The sequence below is a fragment of the Empidonax traillii genome, unplaced genomic scaffold, assembly GCF_003031625.1.
Source record: "Empidonax traillii isolate 1590-97213 ecotype Southwest subspecies unplaced genomic scaffold, ASM303162v1 scaffold117:size1203958, whole genome shotgun sequence".
NCBI classification, from domain to species: Eukaryota; Metazoa; Chordata; class Aves; order Passeriformes; family Tyrannidae; genus Empidonax; species Empidonax traillii.
In genome coordinates this window covers 3,753-30,944 of record NW_020955310.1, presented here as the reverse complement: position 1 = coordinate 30,944, position 27,192 = coordinate 3,753, and the positions used below count along the sequence as shown (strand labels likewise).

At 36.5% G+C, this 27,192-nt stretch overlaps 1 protein-coding gene across 4 annotated transcripts in view; it reads right to left on the bottom strand.

Moving 5' to 3' along the window:
- Positions 1-27,192, bottom strand: part of DMXL2 (Dmx like 2) — a 48,712-nt gene that overhangs the window by 19,612 nt on the left and 1,908 nt on the right. For all 4 annotated transcript variants that reach the window (XM_027883011.1, XM_027883014.1, XM_027883012.1 and 1 more), the window contains exons 2-22: positions 20,517-20,642; positions 18,721-18,792; positions 18,009-18,087; positions 17,193-17,349; positions 16,197-16,263; positions 15,409-15,587; positions 14,906-15,089; positions 13,768-13,942; positions 12,840-13,070; positions 12,454-12,731; positions 11,612-12,302; positions 9,789-9,910; positions 8,733-8,822; positions 7,245-7,362; positions 6,460-6,579; positions 5,867-6,094; positions 3,478-5,157; positions 3,080-3,190; positions 2,163-2,332; positions 756-853; positions 429-594 (exon numbers count right to left, since the gene is read on the bottom strand). In XM_027883011.1, coding sequence (XP_027738812.1) covers positions 429-594; positions 756-853; positions 2,163-2,332; positions 3,080-3,190; positions 3,478-5,157; positions 5,867-6,094; positions 6,460-6,579; positions 7,245-7,362; positions 8,733-8,822; positions 9,789-9,910; positions 11,612-12,302; positions 12,454-12,731; positions 12,840-13,070; positions 13,768-13,942; positions 14,906-15,089; positions 15,409-15,587; positions 16,197-16,263; positions 17,193-17,349; positions 18,009-18,087; positions 18,721-18,792; positions 20,517-20,642 — 5,142 coding nt within the window. The remainder of the gene's footprint in view (positions 1-428; positions 595-755; positions 854-2,162; positions 2,333-3,079; positions 3,191-3,477; positions 5,158-5,866; positions 6,095-6,459; positions 6,580-7,244; positions 7,363-8,732; positions 8,823-9,788; positions 9,911-11,611; positions 12,303-12,453; positions 12,732-12,839; positions 13,071-13,767; positions 13,943-14,905; positions 15,090-15,408; positions 15,588-16,196; positions 16,264-17,192; positions 17,350-18,008; positions 18,088-18,720; positions 18,793-20,516; positions 20,643-27,192) is intronic.

Sequence of the window (27,192 nt, the reverse complement as noted above, 5' to 3'; positions counted from 1 at the left end):
ATCACAGCTCCGCTGAAAAGGGATCCCAGGGCTGCTTCAAGAGAACTCTTGACTTCTTTTTTTACTTAATGTAGTATCAATAGGTCATGCAGAATAGCTGGAGGCTGAACACACTGGTACAGCTTAACTGTGCTGATCAGAGTTTTGCCAGAAGGGTCAATACTGGTGAGTATTGACCAAGAGTGCTTCCACTGAGCACTGATGTATCTGAACAATTATTCTGGCCTTCAGATCAGCTTCCATGATGCTTTTCACAGTAGTGTGGAGGTAAATGGTATGTCTGCAGGGCACAAGGGGGTCCTGTGTGGACATACCATCCCACTTTGCGCTGCCACAATTTGTGAAAACTTTATCAGAGAACAGCTTGCAAGGATGCAGTTACATAGGTCAAATTAGAAACTGAAACTTAATTTCTCAAAAGCAGATACCTCTATAGCATCTTTTAGTGAACCTGCTAGCAAGAAAAATGCAGCTGACTGCTCAAAACGTTGTTTTCCCAACAAAGCAAAAGCATTTTTTAAAGCAGCTTTACGCCATCGATCTTCATTGAAGTTGTGGCTGAAAAAGGCAGTCATCTTTTCATCATGCTGGGACCTGTATGGAGAAATGCAATGTATACAGCTATTTATTATATAACCTTAGCATACTATCACTTGAGCAACATTACTTGAAATTAAACTGTAATCTTGAATGAATTCTGCTTTGCATTCCTGGTTCAATTAAGATTTATCAAACTTACAGTTAGCAGAACTCACCTGAACAGACCCCACACCACTGCCTTTTTCTTCATAGCAAGGTAAAAAAGTGCAGCATCTAAAGCATCATTGTTCCTCTGGAATGAAGCTTTTGCAACCTGTAGTAAACAAAGCCTACTATTATTAATGGAAATATAAAAGGCTCCCTTTTAGCTACATAACCTGTGTTCAGGGAGGATGGTTTAGTGACTGTATTATCTCTACAAACCAACAAAGTAACTTCTGTGAGGATGTTTTATTCATATGTAACAGAGCTCTTTACTGTAAGTGCTTTTAAGAGTCAGAAAACCAGCACTATTGCAGAGAGCAATAGTGGGATATTATGAATGTGCAAATAAAAAATATTTTCTTTAAAAGTGTTACAGTAACTAATACTATTAGGTGAAATTCATCTGGCAATCCATTATTTAAAAATACTTAAGCTAATAACAGTATTTGCTTAATGAAAAGTTTGGGTTTTATATAGAATTCAGATGTAATTGCATTTGATTTGGAGTACTAGGATAATTGTTTTGCTCCTGGATTCTTTGATTTCCTGTAACTTGAAAAATGTATTTTTTACATTAGATGACTTGGAAATTTAATAGAGTAGTACGTACTGTTCCACAGACATTTTAAAGACTGCATTTCTTGTTGTAATTCAAAGCAAATGTAGTAATTATACAAATCCATCACATTTCATGTTATAAGAAAGCTGAAATCTGTATTATTTAATGAGATTTAAATTTTGCTGGTAGCTATGGGAAGCAGATGTAGCTATTATTTCAAAAATATATTGCACTTTATCCATTTTGGACCTCTCATAAGAAAACTCTGCATGCAAATGAGATTTAGTGTTATTTTGGTTTTACATAATATAGGTATACATTGCCATAAAACAGTAATTTTGTAACTCTTCAGAAGAGTAAAATCTGCATTTATTTGCAGTTCAGTTATTTTATATTCTATAGTACTCCATTATAAACAATACAATGCTTGCAAAAAATCCTTTATATAGGTTTTTATTGACTAATATTTTTAGATAAATATATTTCTTACAGAAAACCTACTGCTGAACTGAAAGCATTATTACCTGTTTAAATCTGTAGACTGTCTCATACCTGAAAGCAAGATTTTTCTTGGAATAGAGTACTTAATATGATTTTTAATATATTATAAAATACATGGGGGAGAGAATTTAGGTGTTTCAAAAATGGTTTTTCCCAAGATCAGTTGAATTGTATCTTACTACTGAATAATGACACTTGTAAGGCAGGACTGCCAACATCAGCTGGCTTGGAAAAACTAATTATGCAGTCTCCTGGCTGGACTGGAGTACAAAGGAACCTGCTTAAACAACTCACCATGCACACCTGTGAAGGCACAACTAACAGCATGTAAGGAGAATGTGTGAGAAATAAAAAGTACCTTCTCAATGCACCTTCGGAGCGTGTTGATATTCCTGACCCACCAACCGATACCCATGGCTCTTAATTCAGACCACTGTGGGTCTCCCTTCTGGATAGCAGGAATCATATTGATCAGCTCCTCCTCAGCCTCAGAATGAAAAGCCCATGCAAAATGGCAAGTAGACAGGCCTAAGCAATAAAACAAACCAATAGCTTTGAGAAGACTGACTTGTTAATAAGCAAATGGAATATGTCAGAGATGAAAAATGGGATCTCCAGCCCAAGAGTTGTGTAGAGCTGAGAGAGACTGTTTCCTTCAACAGGAACTAGAGCTGTTAAAGGAACAGCTGAAATATCTTTTCTGCTTGTTGGGGATGTCCTCTCATCAGCACTTCTTTTGTAACCTTCCAGCACCTCATTTAAAAATGTTCTAAACTTAGTTGAAAGACTGAAGGAAAAGCATTCTGTTATCACAGAAACAGACCCATTCTGGGCCAGAAACCTTTGTCTCTGCTTTTTAGGTGGTAACTACTTTTCTTTCCTGTATTTTACAACAGGATTTACTCATATTGAGCAAGGGAAAAAATTGCTGTGATGAAAATAATAAAACAATCTCTAAGGTAAGATAAAGCCAAGCTCATGTAAAGGAATGTTAATTCCTCCAGCAGAAACAACGAATTACATATACAATCTGTATTTTATCTGGTTGGAGAACTTATGCCTCAAACTGAATAGGCCAGCACCTGCTATAAAGTTATACTTTTTTTGCTATTACAGTGCATGTAGGGAAGCCTGTACTAAGCCTTTGCAAGGTAATGGCCTTAATCAAATGGAAAATTAATATGCAGATAATAAAAATATATTATAAATAAAACATAACCAGAGCCTGTCAGCTCAAGGGGATCAAATGGAATCAATATTTTCTCTAAGGATTACCTTGGTGAAGCAGCTGAACTCTGTACAGAGGTGGCAGCGATGTCAGAAGGCAAGTGTGCAAGCGCATCGCCAACAAGTATCGTAAGCCACATTCATCTAAGGTATCTCTTCCTGTGAAATACAAAATACTGACTTTTGAACTACAAGAGACATATATACAATTTATCATATATAGTGTGTGAGGAATGTATGTTTCTAAGCTTGCCAAGAACCTGAACCACAAGTTATTTATTATGCATGAAATATAAGTAGAAATTCATATTTTATTTTCTTTCTTACTGTATCTAGTCTGAATAACTGAGCCAGATTTCAGCTTTGTTATCCCCAAATACCCAAGGACTAAGTTTACTTTTGCTGAGAAGAACAGGAATGTTAATTCAACAATGTTAGTTACTAACCTGAGTAATTTTTATCTCTGTTCTCATCTAGTTCAGTGCTCGTTGTGGCCACAGTGTCTGCCAAAGCTACAAGGAACATCTGCTCCAGTCGAGTGAGCCCTGGCAGACTTGAGTGCATCAGGTGGCTTGAAAGGACACTCGCGTGTTCTCGGCCAAAGTAAGTTGGACCGTACTGTGACAGATTAATAACTTTGGATTTACTCTCCCTCTTTTCAGGTTCAAAATCTATAAAGTCTTCAGTTGTAATAGGTTGAATCTGGAATAGATCCGAATACTGATCCTCTGTTTTTCTCTTAGCCTGGTCTTCAGAGCCCTGAGGTATTTTAGAAGTTTCTTCAGACACATAGGTGGCATCCTGATCTGCAGCCAGCAGTGCATACAGTGGCAGTGGGGGAATCGAGTCTATCTCGGTGTAGTCTCGAGTACCATCTTTCCCAGCAGTGATGGTGTCCTTTGCAGTACTGCCACTGACGCTGATGGTGCGAGACAGATGGCGTTTAGGACCTGTCCCTTCTCCAGCTTCTGCGTCTTTAACTATTGCAACTTCTCCCGCGATACATTTAACGAGATGGGATAGAATGGCTTTGGCTCGGCGAACTTTACCCAGATCCATAAGTTCTAACAACTGGGTTGGATGATACTGGGGTAGAGTAGGTGAAAGAACATGAGCAGCTTCAAAGAGGCCTCCATCCTGAATTACTGTTGGAGTGCCAAAAACATCATCCACAACACCTGCCCCATCTATTACACTGGTCTTCTTCATTATCAAGCTTGTTTTAAGTGGATCTTGTGTTGCTGAGTCTTCAGCAGCAAAAACGTCACTTTCTCCATCACCAAACTTGACAGCGTGTTTCCACTGGGCATAAACGTGCATTTCACAGTCCATTCCCACTACCAGGATGCCATCTCTCACCCAGGACAAGGAAACAGGCAGTGAAGGAGTGCCATCCACAGATGATACTAAATCAATGGACCTAAGCAACACCCACTTTGACTTTACACCTTGTTTTATGCTCCCACCCAGCGGCAAGGTAATGACAGCTACTCCCTCTTTGCTGCTTGTTTGATCTGTTACAATTCCCGAAAGTCTTCCGTACATGAAGATGTTGGCACCAACTCCAACTGTCAGTATATGCGAACCATCTTCTTTTGAAACCCAGTCCAAATGCACCAAATGCTTGATACTGGGCACCAGGTATCTGTCTTTATTCAAAAACGCATCTGATTTACTGTAAACAAATAAATTACTATCTACGCTGATCCTTGAATCAAGTACACTTCCAACTTTAACCAAATCATCCAGATGAATTGTTTGTTCCAAAACCCATTCTGATCCTCCTGTAGACTCACATTCAAGTATACAAACATGCATGGAAAATTCTTTGGAAACAAAGCCATTATGCTGTATGGGCTGTTTGTAGGCTACTGCAAGACGTCCTGTGTAAGAACAGCTCACAGCAACCGGCCTTCCTACTAAGCTCACTGTGCTGCTGTTGTCTTCTCCTTCATCGTTCATCAAAGGCCATTTTCTCCAGTGGTATGTTTCCTTTTCTTCACTGTTGCTGTTCAGGTCTGTCTCTACAGAGCATCTCCAGAACCGCACTTTGTTGTCTGAACACGATGTTACTATCAAATAAGGTGCAAGGCAGACTGGGTATATTGATGAAGAACTCAGGTGACCTGAAGTTAGAACAGACACATTTGCTTTTAGTAATATATAGTAGGATGCATGCATGACTAAGGCAGATATAACAATGTCTACCTACTGCTAGAGATCTTACAACCTGGTATTATTTTTTTAATTTGGAGTTGGGTAAGGGCAAATAACATTAAGGCTGGTAACAGTCTTGCAGCTTGAACAATGCTTAATCGTCTGCATTTTTGGTCACTATTCAAAGACGATAAACTGGAACTGAACAATGAAAGGAATACAAAGCCTTAATCAGATTAGATTAAGGATGTTAAGATTAGGTTTATATAGCCTACCAAAGTGAAACCTAAGAGGGAAAGGGAAAAAAAACACAACAGGAGAGACAGAAAGACAGACAAACAGAAGCTGTAGGTGCATCAGGTGAAAAAAAGCACTACATAACAAACATAGTAATGCCAACAAATGAACAAGCAGGTATAAATTGTTCATTAATAAAGTAAGCTTAAAAGTTACATTTTCAATTATTAGAGCAGTAAGTTTCAAGAATAGCTCTCCTATGGGGTTTTGATACCTTTATGGAAGAGGAACATGACATGGGCACGATGATTTGAAAGCACCTTTTTAGTCCTGCATTTCCTGTATCAGTAACTCAGAATGTGATACACTGGGGAGATGCAATCCTATGAACTAGGAGGTAAATCACTGGACCAATTGGATAGAACGAAATGTTAAAGTTACCTGCTGAAGGAGTTGCTCTCACTACTTCTACACCAACAGGAAGATCCAGAGGTTGGCTATACACAAGTCTTGAGCTCAGGATGAGTTTGCTAGCAGTCTGAAGATTAGCAATTGATGAAGATCGTGGAATGGGACTTATGCCAGGTGATACATCTGGAGAAGAATCCACAGTCTTTTGCTCAGGTACACTAAGCTTATTATCTGATGAAGATGCTTCAGTTGGTTTTGCTATATAAAAAGAAAGCCAACAGTGTTAAAAAATTGTCTGTAAGGGCAAGGCATGAATATCCTATAATCAAAATTATTTGTTTGTATAGGTGCTCAAGTTACACAGAAGATTATATGATGTGTGCAGGCAGTGTCAGTTTTATTGCATACTGATAGCGTGAAATAAAGATTTAAGTGCTTAAGTACATTACTCACTCCATGAACAAATTTTTATATTGCCGTTGGCATAGAATGCAACCAATGTTTGTAAGGAATCTTATTGCTTCTACTACCTTGATTAATTGTTTTAAAATAAACCATCAAACTTTAAGTTTTATTTGAAATAATATGAAAGAAATGTCTCTAAGAATATTACAGTCGCTCACCTAAACAGGCTTGCACAGATTTGAGATGAAGATGCCACATTTGAAGAACAGAACAGCCATTGCTGTCTTTTTCAATTACTACAAGGTAGAACTTCTCTGAGAAAGGTGGTGGACGATACCCTGTAATTGAAACATATTACCACTGTCATGAAATTTACATTCAACCTAAATATTTTTTCTAAAACAAAGGATTATCTAAAAACTGTTAACACTAAATAAATAAATAAATTTTCATCTTTGAAAGAAATTGATTATAAACCAAAACATTCAAACAGTACCATTAGTCATATGCTTTAATTGACATTTTGTTTGCTTATGGCTACAGAAGAATTACAAAAATAGATACTGACTTACAAGACAATCTGAGTACTAGTGACAAATCTAATTTGTTAGATATGCCTTCCCAGTCAGTTTGAATTATTTTCCCAGATTGTAAAGACTCTTTTCAACTGCCTGCTTCCTTCCTTTTTCTTTCAAAGTTTTAAGTCTATAGCCAAATTACCCAGTAACTTTCTACTGCATTAACTTGAAAGTCAGATATATTCCCATCATGATCTGGAACTACAGATTGATGCAGAAAATATGCTTCTGTTCTATTTTGTTCACATTTTTGTATAAAACATACAGCACTTACTGTTCATATGAACAACACAAACCAGCCATTTTACTGAATTGTACAGATTCTCACTTAAAAGTAAATTAGCACATGCTAGCTAGATTTCAGTATTCTTTAAGAACATTTTTGGTACCTACTTAATTCATTTTAGTTATAGTTAACACTATACCTTGTGATGGCTGGAAAAATATCTCAGTTTCCTTCCCTTCCACATCTTCCTTATGTGGCTTGTATCCCAAAATGAAGTCTTCTTGGAAGACATGAAGCAATTGTGTGTTTGAGCCACACTGAAACATTGAGCAATAGTTATGCTTCCAGAACAGACTAGAAACACTTTGTACTCATGCAATTATTTCCTTGGTGCAATCCAGCTACTAATGAGGGACACTTTCTTTTATAATGTTGAAAATTATGTTAATACATCAGAAAAACTAAACATTTTCATTTTACGTTAAGAATAGTCTAAGCATATTCTAGAACCAATTATTTGTAAATTCAAATAATTCCCCCAAGATCTACCGTGCCAGGTGAGTTTTGTAATAACACTTTTGTCGCCATTATTGACAGATGAATTAGTATCTGTTTGGTTTTTATTTCTTTGGCGCTGATGAAATGACAGTGGCAAAAACTCTTTGACTTCTATCCCTCTTCAGTAGGAAGACATGTCTGCAGTTAACTGCTTGGGAAATCTAAAAAAGGGAACAAATTGCAGATTTTCTTTCTGTCAGATATCTTGACATCTGTCCTTTCTGACAGCAACAGATTTCTTTGCAGTAACTCTACCTCCCTACAAAAAGGCTGCTCACAGTGAAATCTTTCCCTGCTGGCAAGGAAAAATATGCCCCCCAAAACCAGTGATGACGAAGTCTTCATGTTGCAAAACACCCTCTTCTTTCCAGAGAAACAAGGGAAGACAATATTCCCTATATTCATGTATAAAGATTCTGGGGAAATATTTTGTAAATATGAACTTAAAATTGAAGATCCTATGTTATTAATACAAAAAAGACATGGAAATTTATTGAAAATAGAAAAATATATGTGTCAAAACCCCACGGTTGTGTAATTAAGAAATGGTAAAACTCACTGTTTTCACAGGCTGCTTCCTAACACAGACCAGCACTGGAAATGTATGATCAAAATGATAGAGCAAGAACAAGGCTTAGTTATATCTGCTCATTGTTTGAAAAGTATAACTGTATTGCTTAATAGATATAAATTTGTCTTACAAGACAAACAAAAAAAATGAAGTCATACCTGGCTAACATGATTACATTTTGGAATAGTTAGATCTAGTTTTTAGGGCTGGGCTTTTTAATGTTGTTACTTTTTGTTTGTTTGAGTTTGAGGGGAGTATAATTATTTTCCTTTACATTATGATGGCTTGGAAAACAGTCTTTAGTTAGTTTAGTTTTGTTTTCATCAAGTTATGCTTAGAAAATATTGCCTCTAAAAATGAGCTCTGAGCTCTTAGCACTAACAGAAAGCTGGCTTACCAAAATGTTCAAAGTATCTCAATATTCAAAAAAATTCAAGGCAGTCATTATCACCATAAAGAAATGTCATCTCTTTTACCTCTTTCCAATAGCTTAGGTTAATTAACAAAGTTATTAAACACCTTTATGTGATACTTTTAAAGAGTTAACCACTTATTTACTTTGTTAGTTATTGCATCGAGTTCAATAATACATCCTGGACGAGCAGTAGATTGTTGGCTCACAATATTAAACACTTCCCCAATAAGTTTCTGAAACAGAGGAAAATGAGAAAAATTAGTATATTTTTTCCTTTGGACAGAAGAAAATTGAAGTCTCTTATGATAAACTGATGCTTCAATTTTCCTTGCTGGTAGAAACTGTAACAGACTTCTTCCTGTTGTCACTTTATCACTCATGAATAATATGTTTAGACATTTGCACTGTTGTGAGTCGGCAGCTCCTCATGGGGATGATACACCAGGTTTTATGGAAACTAAACGTTGTTTACTTAAAGACTTATCCTTTCATAACACAGTATAATATATCTGTACAATGAGAAACAAATATACTGATTCACTTCTTTTTCAAGCTTCAGGTTTTGTCACCACATATGAAAAAATAAATGAGTACAGCTTATATATAAGCTGAAGGCTGTATTGATTTTTGCTGGAATGTTCACAGTCATTGCTCCTAGAATAAATTTCTCAGACTGATCTGAATGCTGAGAGGCTCTGTCTTGAAGGATGGCTTACAAAAGAACAGAGAAATGGGGGAAAAAGGATAAAGATGTGTTTCTTTATACAATAGCAGTGTAAGGTCAGGCTTTACTTTGCATAAAGTCACAGAAATTAAAGACAAAAAGGATGAAAAATTGCTTATTACAGAAAAAAATAAAAGCTAATATTACCCTTAGCAATAACCTGCCAATTTCTTTATATCCTACTATCTCTGTCCTTCCTCATATATGCATGTGACTTAGGTAGACACACCTTTGTCTTGCTCATCTATCTTAACCTGCCCTCTTGCTCTGGGCTCCTCTTCTGAGAAGACAGAGAAAGAAAGTCTAGTTTAACTTTCCCCACCTGCCACAGGTTGGGAAAACCTGTCTGGGAAATTTTGTTTCAGTCCAGATACTTTTAGTAGCAATAGTTGCCTTTCTGTTTGCTAATGCTAACCCACAGTGCAAAACATGCAACTATGCCAGGTAAAAATTTAAAAACTTATTTCAAACTTACAGATGATTCAGGGTCAGATAATTCATCCAGAAGTTTTCGTGCATCTACAACAGCTTGATAGAGCCTGAGGTTTTTGCCATCTGATGCAACAAAGCAAGCACTGGCAGAGTTGCAATACGTACCTGACAGAAAAGATAACAAATGCATAAAGAAAAAAATTCCAGTCAATGACATCAGGTAGTTTATTACAATCCACAATATCTGACTATGATTCAAACATAATTTTCATAAAGTACTGAAGCAAAAAGCCTAAGCAAATGTGTGTATTAAACCACCATTATTTAACTTGGAAATAACTCCATTTTTCCTCATTTATGTAAATGAAACTCCTCATAAAAGTTCAGTAATCTAAACCAAATTCATATATGTTACTGTTCACACATGCAATGCCCAGTCTGTAATATACCCAAAGGAATGGGTCATCAGAGACAATTCAGAGTAGGAATCCGAAGGTAAACTGCTCAGAAAAGTTACATCAGCCACAGCTTTTTTCCTTGTTTACTGTCTCTACGTTCTTTGCATAAAATTAACCTCCACGAATATTCCCTTCAGCCCTGCAGTTGGAAGTGCAGATATAAAAGTAGAGAGAGAAATAGATTTGTAGTTCTGAATAACATATGAAAAAGTGTGTAGTTTTTGCTTCCCTACAGTAAATACAACAGGCTTGACATGAGATTATCTATTCTGACATATGTTTTCCTCTAGAATAGAAGAAAGCAGCTTGCTATTTGTGTTTGGAACACTGTGTGGGATTCAGACAGCACAGAATGTTACTCTGTAAGGCAGAGAAAATCAAAGATATTTATTTTAAATCAAAGATATGTTGTTATGCATTTATTAAGCATATTTAGCATATTTAGGATTTTTGAGGTTGTATATCATCTTTGACAGCCATTTAATCATTGCAAAGACAAGTCTGGCCTGAGCATAAAAAAAATCATCTGGCATTAGTATATAACATAATGTTACATCCACAGCACAAATGACATTTAGTACTGTATACAAAGATGACAACTACTATAACAGCACCTTTGTGATAATAAAGAGTAAGAATCTGAGTGGCTGAATAGAGTAATGAGATAATTTTCCTAACTCCAATGGAAAGCCCTAAAATTAAAACCAAAAACTAAAGTATTGTCCTGGGCATTACACATCAGATGTTGTACCATCTGACCTCTGAAAAAGTATTGTTTGCAGTTCTGTAAAGTTAATATAGGCTATTTATTTAAAAATATTCTGTGTTCTAACTGGGCTTTTGCAAACCCTTAATGGTTTGAAGAATTTCAGTGTTGTTTCAGGATTTTCTAAGCAGAATTTTTAGCCAGCATGTTAAAAGAATTTGATAATGCATATTTTGGTTGAAAATCTTTCTCGATAATTCTGATGTTCAAATGGTCAAACTACTAGTTCTGTTCAACTCAGTGCCTCCTGCAGCTGCACGTGGCCAGAAACCCAGACACCTAAGCCATCAGAAAGAACATTTTTAATACTGTGTAAATGCAGAGAACACTCAGGGAAACTGCCTAAAGCTCTGAGGAAAGGCATCATCTTGTTCTTTGTGACAGCAATGAGTGTTTAGTCACATAGAGGAGTTACTGAATGTCAGCTGATCCACAGTGACTGCAGATACACTCAGGCCACAGGAAGTGTTTTGCAGTAGCATAGCCTCAAATGAAATAAAAATGCTTGAGTTGCATAATTCCAGAAAATTTTGGAAAAGTTTATATAGAAATACTCCAAATAAAATACTAATTTGTTTTAACAAATTAATTCTAACAACTGACAGTGTTAACCCTACATGGAAGCATGCCACATATACTCACCAAGGCAATAGCTGGGAATGAGTGTTGGAAGCCAGGCTACATTAGAGAAAGCAGAGGTGTGGAGAGAGTTAATTCGAGCCAATTCAGACACTCCTCCAGTGTAGGACAAAGGCCCTATGGGGTCCACACGCCACAGAATCAGCTCACTGTAGATGGCATTTGGGTCATGGAATGTACGGGTTGCTGCATTTTTAAGTTGCTGCTTAGAGGAACCTTTCTTATGCTTAATGGGATCCATCATTCTGGTTATCCTGTCAGAGTCCCAGGAACCGTCTGACTCAGGAGTTAACAGAGCATTGTGGTGAGAAGATGTGAGCAGTAAGGGTAGAACAGAATGGCAAGCGAGATCATTGAGATGGAAGCGGTGTCCACAGTACCTAAATTTATGGGATACAGTGAGCACAGTAGTGAAGGCTGACTTATCAGCAAAAGTGACTGCCCACTGATTTAGAGAGCCATCTATATGTTTGGAAATCATCATTACTATGGGAGAAATTATATTCACATTTGCACTGTCCTGGGCAAAGCTTTTACTTGCTAGACTATTATCCGGAAAGTCCATTGTCTTCTGTTGTGCAGCACTACCGGTATCTTTCACAAAGATAGGGCAAGCATACATCATAATATTTTTGCTAAGGGAACTAGCATCTCCTGAGGGAAATGCAACAGGAATCCTAGAAGAAAATGAAACCTAAAAAAAAAAAATTAAAAAGAAAAAAATTAGAATATACAAACTCAAGAAGTACTTAATTAAATTCATACCGATGTTCAGTATAGAAGAAAGGACACAATGTTTGTTGATTAAGATCATAAATAATAAAACCATTTCAAACACACAATACCTGAACTTGTCGGAAGATGCCTGGATTGTATTCATCTAAATATTTCACATGCCACACCAGAAAGGTCCCATCAACAGGATGGATAGTAAAAAGCATGTCTGGATTCCTGTTCCATTCCGTCAGGAGCAAATCAATTTTCCGATCTAATAAAACTGTTGGAAGAGGCATTCGTGGGCCTGCCAGCAGGGATGTTTTGGGGCTTCCTTCTCTTTCTCCATCTTCATGTTCTGAGGAGCCTGTACCAGTCCCTGTCTCTGATTCCCTGTCTATAGACAAGTCTACAAGAGAAAAAAATTGTGCCATTTTATCCATTGCAAAGATTTTCCCATCACTCAAAACACGGTATTTTTTTAATCTGCGAGTAGGACAATCTGATAAGAACTAACCATGATCTAATTTCATACGTAAACCTCTCTCTTTTTCTTCCACTTCTTCTTCCTCTTCAGCTTCAACATCAAAATCTTGTTCTAGTTGTTGTTCAGAAATTTTTCTTAGATGCTGCATAAATACTTCAATGGAGGATGTGAAACTAAATTCTTTATTATTCAACCAGTGGACAACAAAGCCATTTCCTTCATCTATATTAAAAGCTGTTCCAGCCAAGACTGATGGAATATCTGCAGACATTTTAAAACAAATAAAAAAGCTATAGATTAAACTGCTCATCTTTTATATATATATATATACACACATACACACATTTAACTTATTTTAGGTATAACATCATTTGTGTCTGTAAGATTAGAATAGGTGACAGATCAAGTTTCTGCATGCAATTGTAATAAAAAAGTAAAGATATTTTAATGGCAATAAATTTACATGAAAATTTATTATTATGTGAATGGTAAATGATATTCAATAGGCCTAGTTGCTCAGTTTCATATGTTGCAGTGTTGTCAGTCATGTGCAGATTTTAGGTAAAGCATGTCATTGCTCTTTAATCTTTTTCTTTTTTAAAATATTACGTAACATTCTATAAAACCCTACTACATATTCTGTAGAATACAATTACTCTATTCATCATATACCATGTTCTCCCAAAACCCAAGAATCAAACACCAAGCAAACTGGGAATTTAGGTTTCTTTTTGCCTTCTGACATGCAAAGATGAATTGAATTGTCTTGTAAAATTGTGAAGGTATTCAGAATAAATTCAGCTTCATTTGTCTTACAAAACAGACTTGTGAAATAAGAGTCTTCCTACAAATTCTCTGTATTCAATTAGGCAAAGCAAAGAATGTGCATCTCAACTCCCTTTATTTTTTTTTCATTTTGTGTAAATATATTAGAGTTTAATTAATGGTTGTATTTCACCTGTGTTAGGGTTGATGCTTGCTGCTATGTGGAAGTGACCAAGTGCATTTGCATGGTGAGAAATGTGACGCTGAACTTCATGAGTCCCCTGCTGATCTGGCAGCACATCTGTGTGGGTAACAAGAACTGAAGATCTCCTTTGTCCTTTTCTCATATTTTTCAACTGGTGAATTGTCTGTTACAGTTATAAAAAATAAATAGAGAAATACTGAAAAAAACCTGTAAGGGAAAAATTCACACTTGTGTAAAGCTAAAGCTTTTTAACTTTCTTCTACCAAAGAAATGAAGAGTGATTTCAAAAAATTATTTTAAATAGATTTCAACAGAGATTAGTAACACTTAACGTACCTTGGTTCTGGCCAAAGGCAAAGCACTTTTAATGGTCTTCAGAAAATTTCTTTAATATCGGCTCCAACAACAACATAAAATTACCCACTATTTTGCATAACATTCAAAAATAAGAATGGAACAACCTAAAAGCAGTAACTTTTGCAATATAATTTTATAATGAATTATTTTTGTATAACTGAGAATTTCTGAGAACACATGGAGAGCACAACTGTTTCAACAGCCCGAAGTGTACTTGGTTCCAATCTCTCTATTTGCTATTGACTATGATATGTAAGAAGTAAAATCTCAGTCTGACTGTAATAGTTACAAATCAGGAGTGGCTGTTTTCTTTTCTTTCCTTATTTTTTAATTGACAGGTCTTCTCTTACTGTAAACTTAATAGCCTTGATACAACTGTCACTGAAATGAAATGTAGAGCCTCACAATACCATTTCTTCAAAATGCAATTATCAAACGAGGTAACTAAAAGTTTAAAGAGTTTATTTATTCCTTCCACTATTTTTATAATTACAGACTTTCAGACCCAATCAGAATGAAACTATTGCTACTATTCCATATTAATCATTGTCTCTTCCCATCATTATTAGTTAGCTATAGAAAAAGTAAACTGAGTTTTAAAAACATGGAGCTTGAATGCAGAGTTGTAGTCTCAGACTTTTTCAACGTTTAGTAATAAACTTCAAAAACTGATACGAAATAATTCAGACTATTCTATTATGCATGAAAAGAATACATAATATACATCCTTAAGAGTTTAAAATTTGACACATCCAGTATTTACTTGTACCTCTAGTGCGTGTTGTATTTTGTCCTTCTGCTTTCCAGACTGAGAGACGGTGCTGCTGATGCTGGAAGTGCTGGTTTCACAGATCTGCTCCCCCAGAAGAGTATCTTCTGGTAACAGTGTCTCTGCCCACAGCCGACAGACGCCATCGAGACACGACGTGAGTAACACATTACACACCAAACCCCTAAGGCAGACACATCCAGATTACTGCCAGTGGAATTAAATTAGCTATATGGACACAGCAGAAATTAGGGGAGCTTACATGTATTTAGTAGTTGTTGTTTCATCTAAATTTCTGCTTCTGCCCCAAATAAATGTTAACATGACTATCACTATTGTAATAGGTAATACCAAAGCCTATGGGAAGATGTTGATGTTTTGTTTCTTGACAGAATAAGCAGAGAAATGTCGTGTTCTTGATGGTAAAACATTAATCAGAGTCTTAAAAACAATATTTGATCAAAGATTCCTTGTTTTTTTTTAAGAAAAGAAACCTTTCAAACCTGGGCATGTACTTGCTAATGTTCCGCCATGAAAACCCTGTCACTGCTCGAGGATGTGCCAAATAAACAAATGAGAATTGAACGTCCTCTGAGCATTTTCTCTTTTCTTCATTCTCTTGGGGCAGAAGAGATGATTTCCAACCAGTCATAGGATACCAAACCTTTAAGAGGCAATCATCCTAGAAAAAGCAATACAGAAGTATAACAGTGAGGTTAGCTAGCTATAATTCAAAATGTCATAAAAGGAAAATCCCAAATAAGAAGGAAACTGCCATTCTAGTAGTGTTCAGGAAAACTTGGCCCAGAATTAAAATTCATCTCAGTGTTTAACTAATATTAAGTACAGTATTAATAACAGAAGTTAAGAATTTACAATTGAACCCAGAATTCACTAAATAGAAAACCTTGCCTAATTTATCCAGACATCTGCATATTATACCAGTTTAAAAGTGTATGTGTTCTGTCATAATGATCTGATATTTATCCTCACTATTTTCAGCAGAATTAGAAAAATATGCTTATGCATATCTAAAAATATGTCTACGTATACTTTATCAAAAATACATATGTATATACACACAAGTCTGTATCACTGTATTCAGGAAGACTACATAACTAAATCCAATGTCTTGCTGAACACAAAACACAGCATTACACGTGAGATCATAATTTAGCTTTGCTAAGACTATAATAGAGTGTATGGTCCAGGACTATTCATATTACTTACTTCTGTCAAACAAATGCAAAACATTGCAAACACTTACTTAATTATCCTTTATTCCCCTTACCTTCCCAGCTGTAGCAAAGTATTCACCATCAGGAGACCATGACATCAAATGTACTGATGTTGCAGTCCTACAGAACACAAGAGCAAATGAAGTAAGGTCTATTTATTCTAAAACATTATTCAATAGGTATTCAGTTGATTAGGTGTGACTGTTCATTATTTAAATGAAATATATTAGTATTTTATAGTTGTTGTTTTAAGCATAGTTTACAAATAGCAGAAGCATAAAAATATTTGCTATAATGAAAAAAATTGTATTTTCACAGCTTTACAGAAAAACAGCGCATAAAATAAATTGTTTTAAGTACAGCAAGCCTAGGTTAGATCCAATGAGATCCTAGAAGTGAAGTTTGTCCCACCTGCTCCTCTACTCCCAATGAAACCAAGATAAATAGTAGGAAGAAACGAAAGTAAACATCTTTCTCATAAACATGATGCTATTTGTCTGTGCTTAGAGGTTATGGTCAGATGTCTGAAAGAGGAAAGCTCCCTATGCAGTGCTTCAGAAATGCTTCAGAAAACTACAGAGAAAACAGGTTTTCAGAGGCAGCTACTTCTCAAGTCCACATAGATTTGGAAATGGATGATCAGGAAACACTTCTGTAACATGAAGCTCCAATAAAACTAAATAGAAAGTTCCAGGACTCCCTTCCTAAGATTCAGGAAGCAGCTCTTATCTCTATCAGTGCAGCTTATCTGCCTAGCACTGCTCCTCTACTCATTCTCATCCAATATTCAGCATTATTTTCACAGATGAGAAAACAGACAATTTGGATACATTTTCAGCAGTACAGTTTGGGTAAGCCTTTGATTAGGTTTTATTCAACCATCTCACTGTAGATCACTTGAAAAAGTGAGGATTTTTTATTTGGAGTAATTTGTATTGTTTGAATGTTATCGTATTTAAAAGCACATTTTAAAATATAGTTTTGGAGAGAAGATATTGTTGATACGTGACATAGAATTGCAATTTGTCTTAGAATAAAAATTATCTCACTTGCACTGCCAGACACATTTCCAGTCATTGAGAACTGGGAGGACTTTATCATCTTTGATCTGATTGTTGGGATCATCATCTTCATCTTCTTCTAGAATGTCATTAGATGGAGGGGCCCACAATTGCAAATAGTCAGTTGCTGTCAGCAGCCTGTTACCTGAAAGTGAGAAATAAAAAAGCTATGAAACAAGATGATGAAGGGATATGCAAAGATTAGGCCTATCAACTATGCATCAACTATAGGCCTATTCTACAACTATATTTTGTTGTAAATTATTGAAAACAGGTTGAAAACTAAACTTTATCAAGTCCATTTTCAATATGATAGGGTATTAAATCATATTATACAGCTGGTTTTACCAAAACATTTGCAATTTATAATACCTTTTAAGAACATTAAGGAGTATTTTGTGACTTTGAATCATAGAATTATATTTACTAATGAATATTGCAGATGCTGAATAGCTATTCACACCTTAAATAAATACACAAACATCTTATAAAGATCTGTGTCTGGGGACATTGCTGACTTTAATTATGATAGAATTCTGTTTAAATTATTATTAGTGGTAATTTAAGTCAGTTAATTTAACACTGTGATTCCCAAACTAGGATCCTGCATCAGAGACTCAAACACTTGGCACAGGCATCTTCACAACTCTTAACTGTAGCCTCACATTTTATGCAACACTGTCTGAGAACAGGTAATCTAATATTTCCACATTCATGCTCTCACTTTGTTACAATAAAAATATTTTGTGTCCAAGTTGTTCTAACTAAAAATGTTGAACAAACACTTCACAAACTGGGCATTACCTTGAGGATCCCATGCCAGGTTGTAAGTCATAGAACTGAGGAAGAATTGCCCAGTTTTAAGCCACTGACACTTCAGTTGCTGCAGTTTAAAAACAGTAAAGGATTAATGCTTACATCAGCAAAACATATTTCTTTCTCTACGAAATTGCCATTAAACCTGTTGCAAAAACAATCAGTCGTAGATTGCTAAATCCAGTTTTGATAAGTTTTAAATTGTTTTATAAAATTTAAATGCACTCCAGGGTGCCCCGTGAACCAGATCTGGACTTGTCCCACATCCAAATACATCTGCAGATTACTTTAAACTAGTGAGGTCACAGATTTACAAGGACATAGAGGAGGGAGGGCGGTAGAGATGCAACAAAGATTGTGAAACCTGCTTTAGAACACACTTAATGCTCCAGTGCTTGGCCATGGCTGTGCTGTTAAAACAAATTTGTGTCATATTTTTGACAACCTTCAAATAAGAAATACCAACTTCTCACCATGTCATTCCAGTATGAGATTCAAGAACAAGGTGTTGTGAACTTAGGAGAAGTGCAGTCCACAGTTCAAGTCATGCCTTGGAAGATTCCACGCATCCAATTTTATTAGGAATGGTGGAAAATGTTTATCTATTTATCTTTAGTGTGTCAACATAATATAATATAAGCCAGTCTTCTACCTCTTCTAAGAGTCTAGACCAAATTGCAAATATGAAAGACATACTTACACAATTTCTTTTATGAGAATTTATACCAAGTGGTTCAAAAATGCAAACAGCATTTCCATATGATGCTGCAATCTGGAGGCGGGGGGAAACAAAAAAAGAAGTTGAAGACTTAAAATGAATGGTTAGGAGGTAAGCAGAATAAATGATCCTCAGTATTCCAAAATAGCTAAAGAATTTCCAGTGTGTCATTGTTCAAGAAAAGTGAAGTTAACACAAATGCAGTTAACTGTTATAGGTATATTTTCTTAAGGCAGTTAAGAAATACCTACTTCTGAATAAGCCCACCTTTAAGATCTTAACTCTAAGCAGGGAAAACATTCAGTGGCACAAACACTGTCAATCAGATGGAGAATATTCTTCTAGGGCAACTGCTGTTAATGCATAAGGGAAAGCTGATGCCTTCACTGCTTCTGCTCATGTTCTGGCTACTTCACAGCTAACTAATGCATTAATTATTAGTGTCTGTGTCTCTGCATGTTCCTAGATTCCATCTTGTATCACTAAATCACTATATAGTAGTTACAAGAAACAGCAAGAAATGTAATTACATTTTTAATTACATTTTAAATACATTTTGAGAGGAGATAAATGGTAAATAGAAAAACTGAAGTACATAGACCACTGAACCCCTCAGTTTCTTTCACCCACTTATTTTACAGAAACATTGGAACACAAAATGGTCTTTATTAGGAATTTATCTGGGTCTTGACCATCTTTAAAATTCCTTTATCTTCTTTAAAAGATTCTTAATAGAAAAACCGTTTAAGTCCTTCCCATTCAGGATCTGGTTTACTCAATATAGAAATGCAAAAGTCTCCTGACATTTATTATGAAATCTTACTTCTTTAGGGGCAGTGGAGGGGAGAGAAGGTTGCAACCACGCACTCACTCCCCAATTACAGAACAGACCACAAGTTCAGTCCTGAATGCAGAACCACCCAGGGGTTTGTGGTGATCTTGCAGGGATCAACTCTGCAGCTGGAATCTCCTTTCCAGTCCTGCAGGGACTGCACTGCTGAAGTTCAGGAGCCCTGCCAGCTAAACCTGTCCTGATCCTAACTAGGGCTTCCTCAATAGTGCTACCAGTTTTGAAGTAGCCAATATAAATCAGCAGTGGCACCTGACAAACCATTTGCTGAGTGCACGACCATAACTCTCAGAAAGTGTTTTTGCTCAGCTTTTGAAACACTTTAGTATTGCTTAGGGATTAAAAACGAAACCACATGGCAAGTCAAGGGGCCATGCAGGTGTGACAGTTCATACTGTAGCACTTCTAAACAATTAAATGTGCCAAAGCTTCCCTGAAAAATAAGTATTTTGAATATATTACTTTGCAGGATACATACAAATACATCTGTATGTATATATATTTATATATATGTATACATGAATGATTTATCCATTTCTTGTTTAGATGGAAGTATACAATAATGGAGACCATAACCATCATTTTAGTACCATTCTAGTTCTGATACTATACTGAAATGAATACATATGTCCACATTTTGAGAGACCTGTTATTGCAGATCCTAGAAAGGAGTAAAAACCATTGTTGCAAGCTGTCTCCTGCTTTCTCTACCCCCTTCCCATCCCTTGCCCCACCCCCCAAATTACTATTAAATTGAAAGAATTCTCAGAGTAACACATTCAAACTCACTCTGAAAGTCACAGATTAGTAAAATGTAATCTCTGTCATGAAATTAACTCTTTATTTCCATTAATGTTTATGTTGCTCTTTAATTATTTAATTCATTCAATTTTTAAAAAATTCTTTACAGATTTATTAAAATCCTTACCCTGCCTTGTCGCTGGGAGCACTCCACACAACTGACCTGGATGTTTCCATGTTTAGCACCAGGAATAATTTGCACACATTCAAAGTCATCTGCCAGAATAACAATGTCACAACCAGAGCCATATGCCTGAAATATTTTTAAAAAGAATAACAATTAAGTATTTATTTTAAAAACCAACTGAACACCTATTACAGCGCTGATGTTTAGAGAGAGCTGTGAAAATCCCCAGTAAAAGAAGCTGTTACTGTGCAGTGGGTTTGTTCCTCATCAGTTCAGCCACAGAAGGAGCAACAAGTAGAAAAAAAGTAACAAAGGAGATTGTAATTCCACAGGGATCACCAAACAGAAACTGTAAAAAACTCCCATCAAAACCCCAAACCCAACTGTAATCTAGAACTCGAGCTCTGTGTGTACTTTCTGTTAGGGTTAGGTTTAAATTGTTTTATTTCTCCCCTTCAATTCTTGTTGCCTCCTAGAGCAAGGTATACAAGAGTTTACTATTCAGGAGCATTTATTAATGAATTTGCATGTAAGTTCCTAAATAAGTGTGTGCTCTGCCCCCTGCCCTCTCCTTTTTTTTTTTTTTTTCTTTTTTCTAAAAGAATCCAATTGCAGGGCTTTTCTGATTTTTTTTTTGTTCTGGATATATTGTATGTTGTGCAATACACACTATAGCCTAAATAATATATTTATGAATTAGCTACAGAACAATGATAGCTTGCAGCACTTTTTATTGACAGGATAAATACATACCTGTCTACCACCCTTTCACCTGTTCTAAAAAGTTTAATCACTCCAGATTATCTGTCCCACTGAGCTCCCATATTCAGGCACAGAAATTCCTCCCTAGCGTCAATCTGCCACTAAGCCTTTTATAGTCACCAGTTACAGCCAGAAGTCTCCTTCCTTAAAGTCAGTTTTCCACTGATTCCAATACAGCTGGCAGAAATTTTCCAGCTGATTTAAACAGAGAGTGCAAGTCCTCAACAGTCAATTTGAGATGGTACAAAATTACTTTATAATTTTAACTTGTCCCCTGGTTCTTTTAAAATAATTTCCAAAATACTGACTCAGTCCTTGTCCTTTACTTTGAGGTCAATCATTTTAAAGCTACTTGAATTCTTGAGAAGTGTATGTGAAGTTGTATTTTTAGAGATTTTTATGATTAACCCCCATTGATGGACACAATGAGATAATGGCACAAGATAACCACTGGAATGGAGAATTTAGGTCTCATGACTTTCTGTGTCTAGTTCTGATCCTCCTGGGAAGGAGCAACAAGTGAGAAAGGTTGAAGAAAAGGACTTTATTTGGTGAAAATACAGTCAGTGCATGAAACAAGAAAGGAACAGCAACACTAGCAGCAAAGCAGAATCTCAGTCCTCAGACACGAACACACCACACAACTGCCCCCACAAGAATGAAAACTGCGGATAAAGCAAATTGTCTCAAAGATTTTCCAAGTCATCTCATGAAAATAAAGTGACATAGTGCTGTCTGAGACCTCAAACCCACAGCTGTTGCTCTGGGAAGCTCTGAGGAACTGATACTGGAGTGATTCATAATGTAAGCAGGATTGCTACAACATTCTGGGAGGTAGATTATCCACATAACAGAATATCCCAACTCCTTGATGCTATGCAATTATTAGACCCAGCCTGGACGAGAATAAGTTATCATTAAAATTGAATATGATTATTTCCAGAAAGTAAGAGAAAGAAAGCTGAGATTGAGATAAGTTCTTGCACTGAGCAGAAAGTAATTTTGTTTTGTTGTTTTCCTCTATTTTATGGTGGAATTTGTTGCGAAACAAACAAACTCCACCAGTGGTGTGGAATTCTGGATAGGATGGTATAGGCTGGTAAGTAGGAAGAAGATGGAGACCAGGATGTGAATGCCCAGAAGTACACAGGAAAATAGAAGCAGGTCCTCCTATTCCAATAATTTATTTGGAATTCTAATATTCACAAGCAATTGATTCTCCTACCTTCACTTCAAAAGGTAAGCAATTCAAACAGCAAAGAATTGACTCACCTTCCTTCAATGGTCTGTCTCATAACTACTAATGCAAACCTACTAAGACCTGATTTAAATTGTTATCTAATACAGTAAAAAGTACTGATCCACTTCAAACAAGGACTTAAACCTTTTGGTTACCCTATTTTTTCATTGTCAGTATTGCAAATTTCAAACTAAATAAAACAGAACTTATAACTAGTTGCAGGTTTGCTAGCAGGAGACATGTACATGTGTCTGAAATTATAAAAGGAAAAGACTTCTCAACTTCAATTTCCTTTTGCTCACTGTTCTTAAATGCGCACATTTGCATGTGTGTGTAAAGCTGATAATGCACGAAACAGAAAATATTTTAGACTTGAGTCTGTCTGCTTATTCTGTGAAGCAAAAGAATTTAGTGTCTTCCTCTTTAAACATTGTAGCTTTTCATCTCTCCTGTCCCTACTTACACTTCTTATTCCAGAAACAAAGCGGTACTTTTCCAGCTAATTATACTATTTACATGTTTTTATAAAGTTAAGTAAAAAGGTGGTTGTGAATTAAAAGTGTTGTTTACAGGAGAACGTTTTTTTCCTGAAAGAATCATCAAGATGATACATCGATCAAGGAAAGAGATCATTTTCCTTTGTGAAATCTTATTACTGTCACTTGTATCCATCCTACTCTTTGCCTGTGTATACCACTGCACCAACAAGTGACTCAGCACACTCAAGCGTCCTGTGCCAACAGAAGAGCCAGTCCGTTATTTACAGACCATAGTCGGAACACACTCCCAACAGCAGGGCACCAGCCCTCAGTTCCAGGTTCTTTGAGCAAATGCTGCTGTCTCTTGGTTCTGGAGTAATATTCCAGGTGTGGATATTTATTTTGAGAATGTACCTTATTTCTTGAAAGTATAATAAAGTATGTTACTTTAAATCTTAAAATTATTTTAAGAAGTACGTTTATTACGACCCAACCTTTGAAAAAAGGTCAATATACTTTTATGTACTGAAAGAGATTTCCGTATTTCACATTATGTGTCTAAATATAAGTTTTCCATTCGACCACTTTTATGCAGTTCTTCTAATGTACTCCATTTATTAACATGTTTATACTTGAACAGAACACATTTCTGTTAAATCCTCTTTTCTTTTGTCCTTTCTCTCCTTAAGCTGGTGATGCAGTAGAAATACCCCACACTGACAAAGAATAGGGAAGTGTCATAATATTTAACATCAGTAGTTCCTTTTAAGGATTCAGCTGACAACATCAGTAGTTCCTTCTTAAGGATTTAGCTGACAACATGTTCACAAGATCATTCATGCCACCTCAGGTCTCTCCTGCCCAAAAACCAGTGGCCACAGTACCGGTAATAAAAGGAATGGAATTGGGTAAGCCATTCAGAAAAGAAAGATGGAAAATAAGATGCTGAGATATTGTAATGGATGAGAGCAACACAAAGCTCTTAAATAAATGGAATTATAAGCCATGACTGAACAAAACAAGTGCAGTAAAAACCACCCACATGGTGTTTCTGCCAACCTCCATTTCTAATGTCACTGATAACTTCAAGGAGAAAATTAAATGGAGCTACAAAACCCTCAGAATGACAGGATGACTTGCAGGATCCATAAGCAACTAATAAGCTGCAGTTTGCCAATGTCTGCTCTAACTGTCAGGATCTGGGACCACTGAAATGAGCAATGACAAAGCTCTAATTGAATGCAGGAGCACCACACAGAAGTAGGACATTGTGTCCTACTCTAAGAGTTTATGTTATATCCTCACTTTTCAGATAATACGAAAGCAGCACAAGCACCTGTCTTTTTGAGCTGACCACGTTTTCCAGTAAAACAACACTCGCCCTTAAGTTTCTGGCTATGGATAGTAAACATAAGATGCAGAAATTCCTCCACCTTCCTGCTAGTGATGAAGACACCTGAATTCTGAACCATTTCCAAACTCTAATCAATGGACACAACACTTATACTTCCTCCCCTTCCTCCCTCAAAGTAGTAGTAGAATTACATGCACTTAAAGCACATCAGCAATATAACTGAGAAACAACTCCCAACCTACTACCAGCCTGTGACCTGTAAAAGAGGCTTTCCTAAACTGACAATTGAGACAAATTCATAATTAAATACTTTACAATATGCTTATATACAGTGCTCCAGAGAAAAAAAGAACATAGTAAAGATTCAGATACTAAGCATCTGTAGTCCAGTTTACATAAACAAACACAGTAGAGAACGTACAGATATATGTAAGTAGTAATAACTGAAAGGGATTCACAAGTGTTTTAAGAAGGATGAAGTAGAGAAAAAGTAGAAGAAAAACCCTACACAGCAGAGAAAAGATATTCTCAGTTGCTGTATCTTGTAGACAACTGCATGGATGAAGATTTTGCTGTGTTCATCGAGGTCAAAAAAAGTTTACATGGATGTAGGAGCCTCATCTGCAACAGCTTCTGAAATTCATTCCACATAGCTCCAGTGTCAGTACTAGCATAAAAGATGTCAAGAAGTTTGTCTTTTTCAAAAATGAAAAATAATAAATTAATTTTTTCACTTTTTATCAGAAAAGTTCTTATGTACAGATGCCCCTAAAATCTGATATTCTAATTTTTCATTAAAAATGTTTACAGTTATGTATTTTGTGCATTTAATGGTGCCTCTTACAAGAAGTAAATAGTCATTATTTGCTGTTTGTGTGACACTTGGCATTTTTATACTTACAGAATGCAGCCTTTAGGTAATTGACATAGCTATTTGTATATTTTTAAACCTAGACTAACCTTAGAAACAGCTACATTCTGTCCGGAGTTTCAGGGAGAAAAAAAACAACCCTGAGCTTGGTATTAAGGGCAGAAGTGATAGAATCAGAACAGCTTGGCATCTCTTTGAAACCATCTTACTTCCCTCACAGCAAGTCAGGTTGGTAACACATTCCACACAGAGTTAGGGCCAGTGACTGAAACTGGCTCAACATAAAACAGCTGCTTAAGAACAAAAGCTTAGTCAAATCAACTATCATTTGAAAAACACAGTTTACTACCTTGAGAAACTTATTAGCTGTCAGTTAGACTGTGAGGTACAAACACCAAACCCTCTGTCCAGACAGGGTGTGTGCTGTAAGGCCCTTCTGCTTAAAGCTCAGATAACCTTCTGTAAACTCGCTTGTGAAACACTGTTAACAATATTTGCTGAAATGAGAACATGAAGTAAGAGAAAGTTGAAAAGTGCACGGAATTATTACCAGAACTTCTGTCATTTGGTACTTAAATCCTTGGCTTATGCAGTGTCTTCTTTGGAGCTCAGACAGGGAGGCTGAAGGGACTGTCTGGCACAAGACAGCTTTATGAAGTTATTTTGCTTCTAATCACCCTTCAAACAGTTTTTCCTGTGTATCACCCGCTCTACCAGACTGGGGACAACACAGCTACAGTGTCCACCGGGCAGTTTGCTCACCAAACCTCTCTGTGCTCCATCCCTTATTTGGGAAAGGCTGGATGTATGTCAGGATTGCTGCAGGCACATGTGGGAGCACAGGCAGGAAAGAGCACTGTGCACATTTCAGATAAAGGACTGGCAAAACCTTTGTAGCCAACCCACACTAACTGCCTCTATTTCTTTGGATTTGTTTAGCTTTATGGAGACACTAATACTCGTTTTTAGCAGGGAAAGAATAAAATAGTAGAAAAATTATTTCTTTTCCCTGTCTTATTCTCAGAATAACTAGATGACTATAACCAAAGCTTTAAAAGAGCTGAGGCAGAACGTGTTATCATCTTAGCTCTACCTACACAGACTAGGAAATAAAAAGCTTACCTTTATCCCCAGCAAGGAGTCATGTAAACAAGCCAAGGACAAACCATAGAGGAAAGGAAGAATGAAGAACCTGACAGTTGTGATATTCCTAACAAGGGCAGAAAAAAATGTGTTTCTTGTCTCAGGATCATAAGTTTGCTGGAGTTAGACATCTAAAGCATATTCATCTTTAGAGGAAGTTTCTCCTTCCCCTACTCCTCCTCAAAAAAAAGGGAAATAGCTCCATGACTATTAACTAGTGGATACATACATACATGTCCCCAAGCCATTATTCTGCTGTTAAGTGGAGTATTTTTATCACGAGTGATTCATTCCTGCACACAAAAAAAGCTGTATTTTCAAGTCCCTGTGATGAATCAGTTGTAGCAATTGTGAACTCATTCTCATGCATTTTAAATGCCCAAACACCGACTAAAACATAAGTGAGCACATGAGCACACAAACAGCTGCACATGGATTCACACAGACAGAACATGCTGTGCATCTCCCCTGACCTCCTGCCCTTGCACTGCTCCGTGTTGCTGCGTTCTAGAGGTTGACAGGTACTTGGTCTTAAGAGCAGGTCGACAGTGTCAGGCTCTGTCACCAATACTGATGGCCTCTTGCCTAAACTGCAAAACCTGCCTCAGGATCTGAGCTGAAGTTATGACTCCAAACAGCTGAATGGTTTGGGGCCCAGAGCTCTGTCCATACAGGTGATGCTGAGCAACAGAATTTAAGGGTAGGCACTAACGAACTTGCTACCTGCAGTGGAGGGTGGTCTGTGATGCTACTGTGGCACACAGGTGACTGATATCCAAAGGATCTGGATATAAGGCCCCAAATTGTTTGCAGGCAGATGTTTTTAA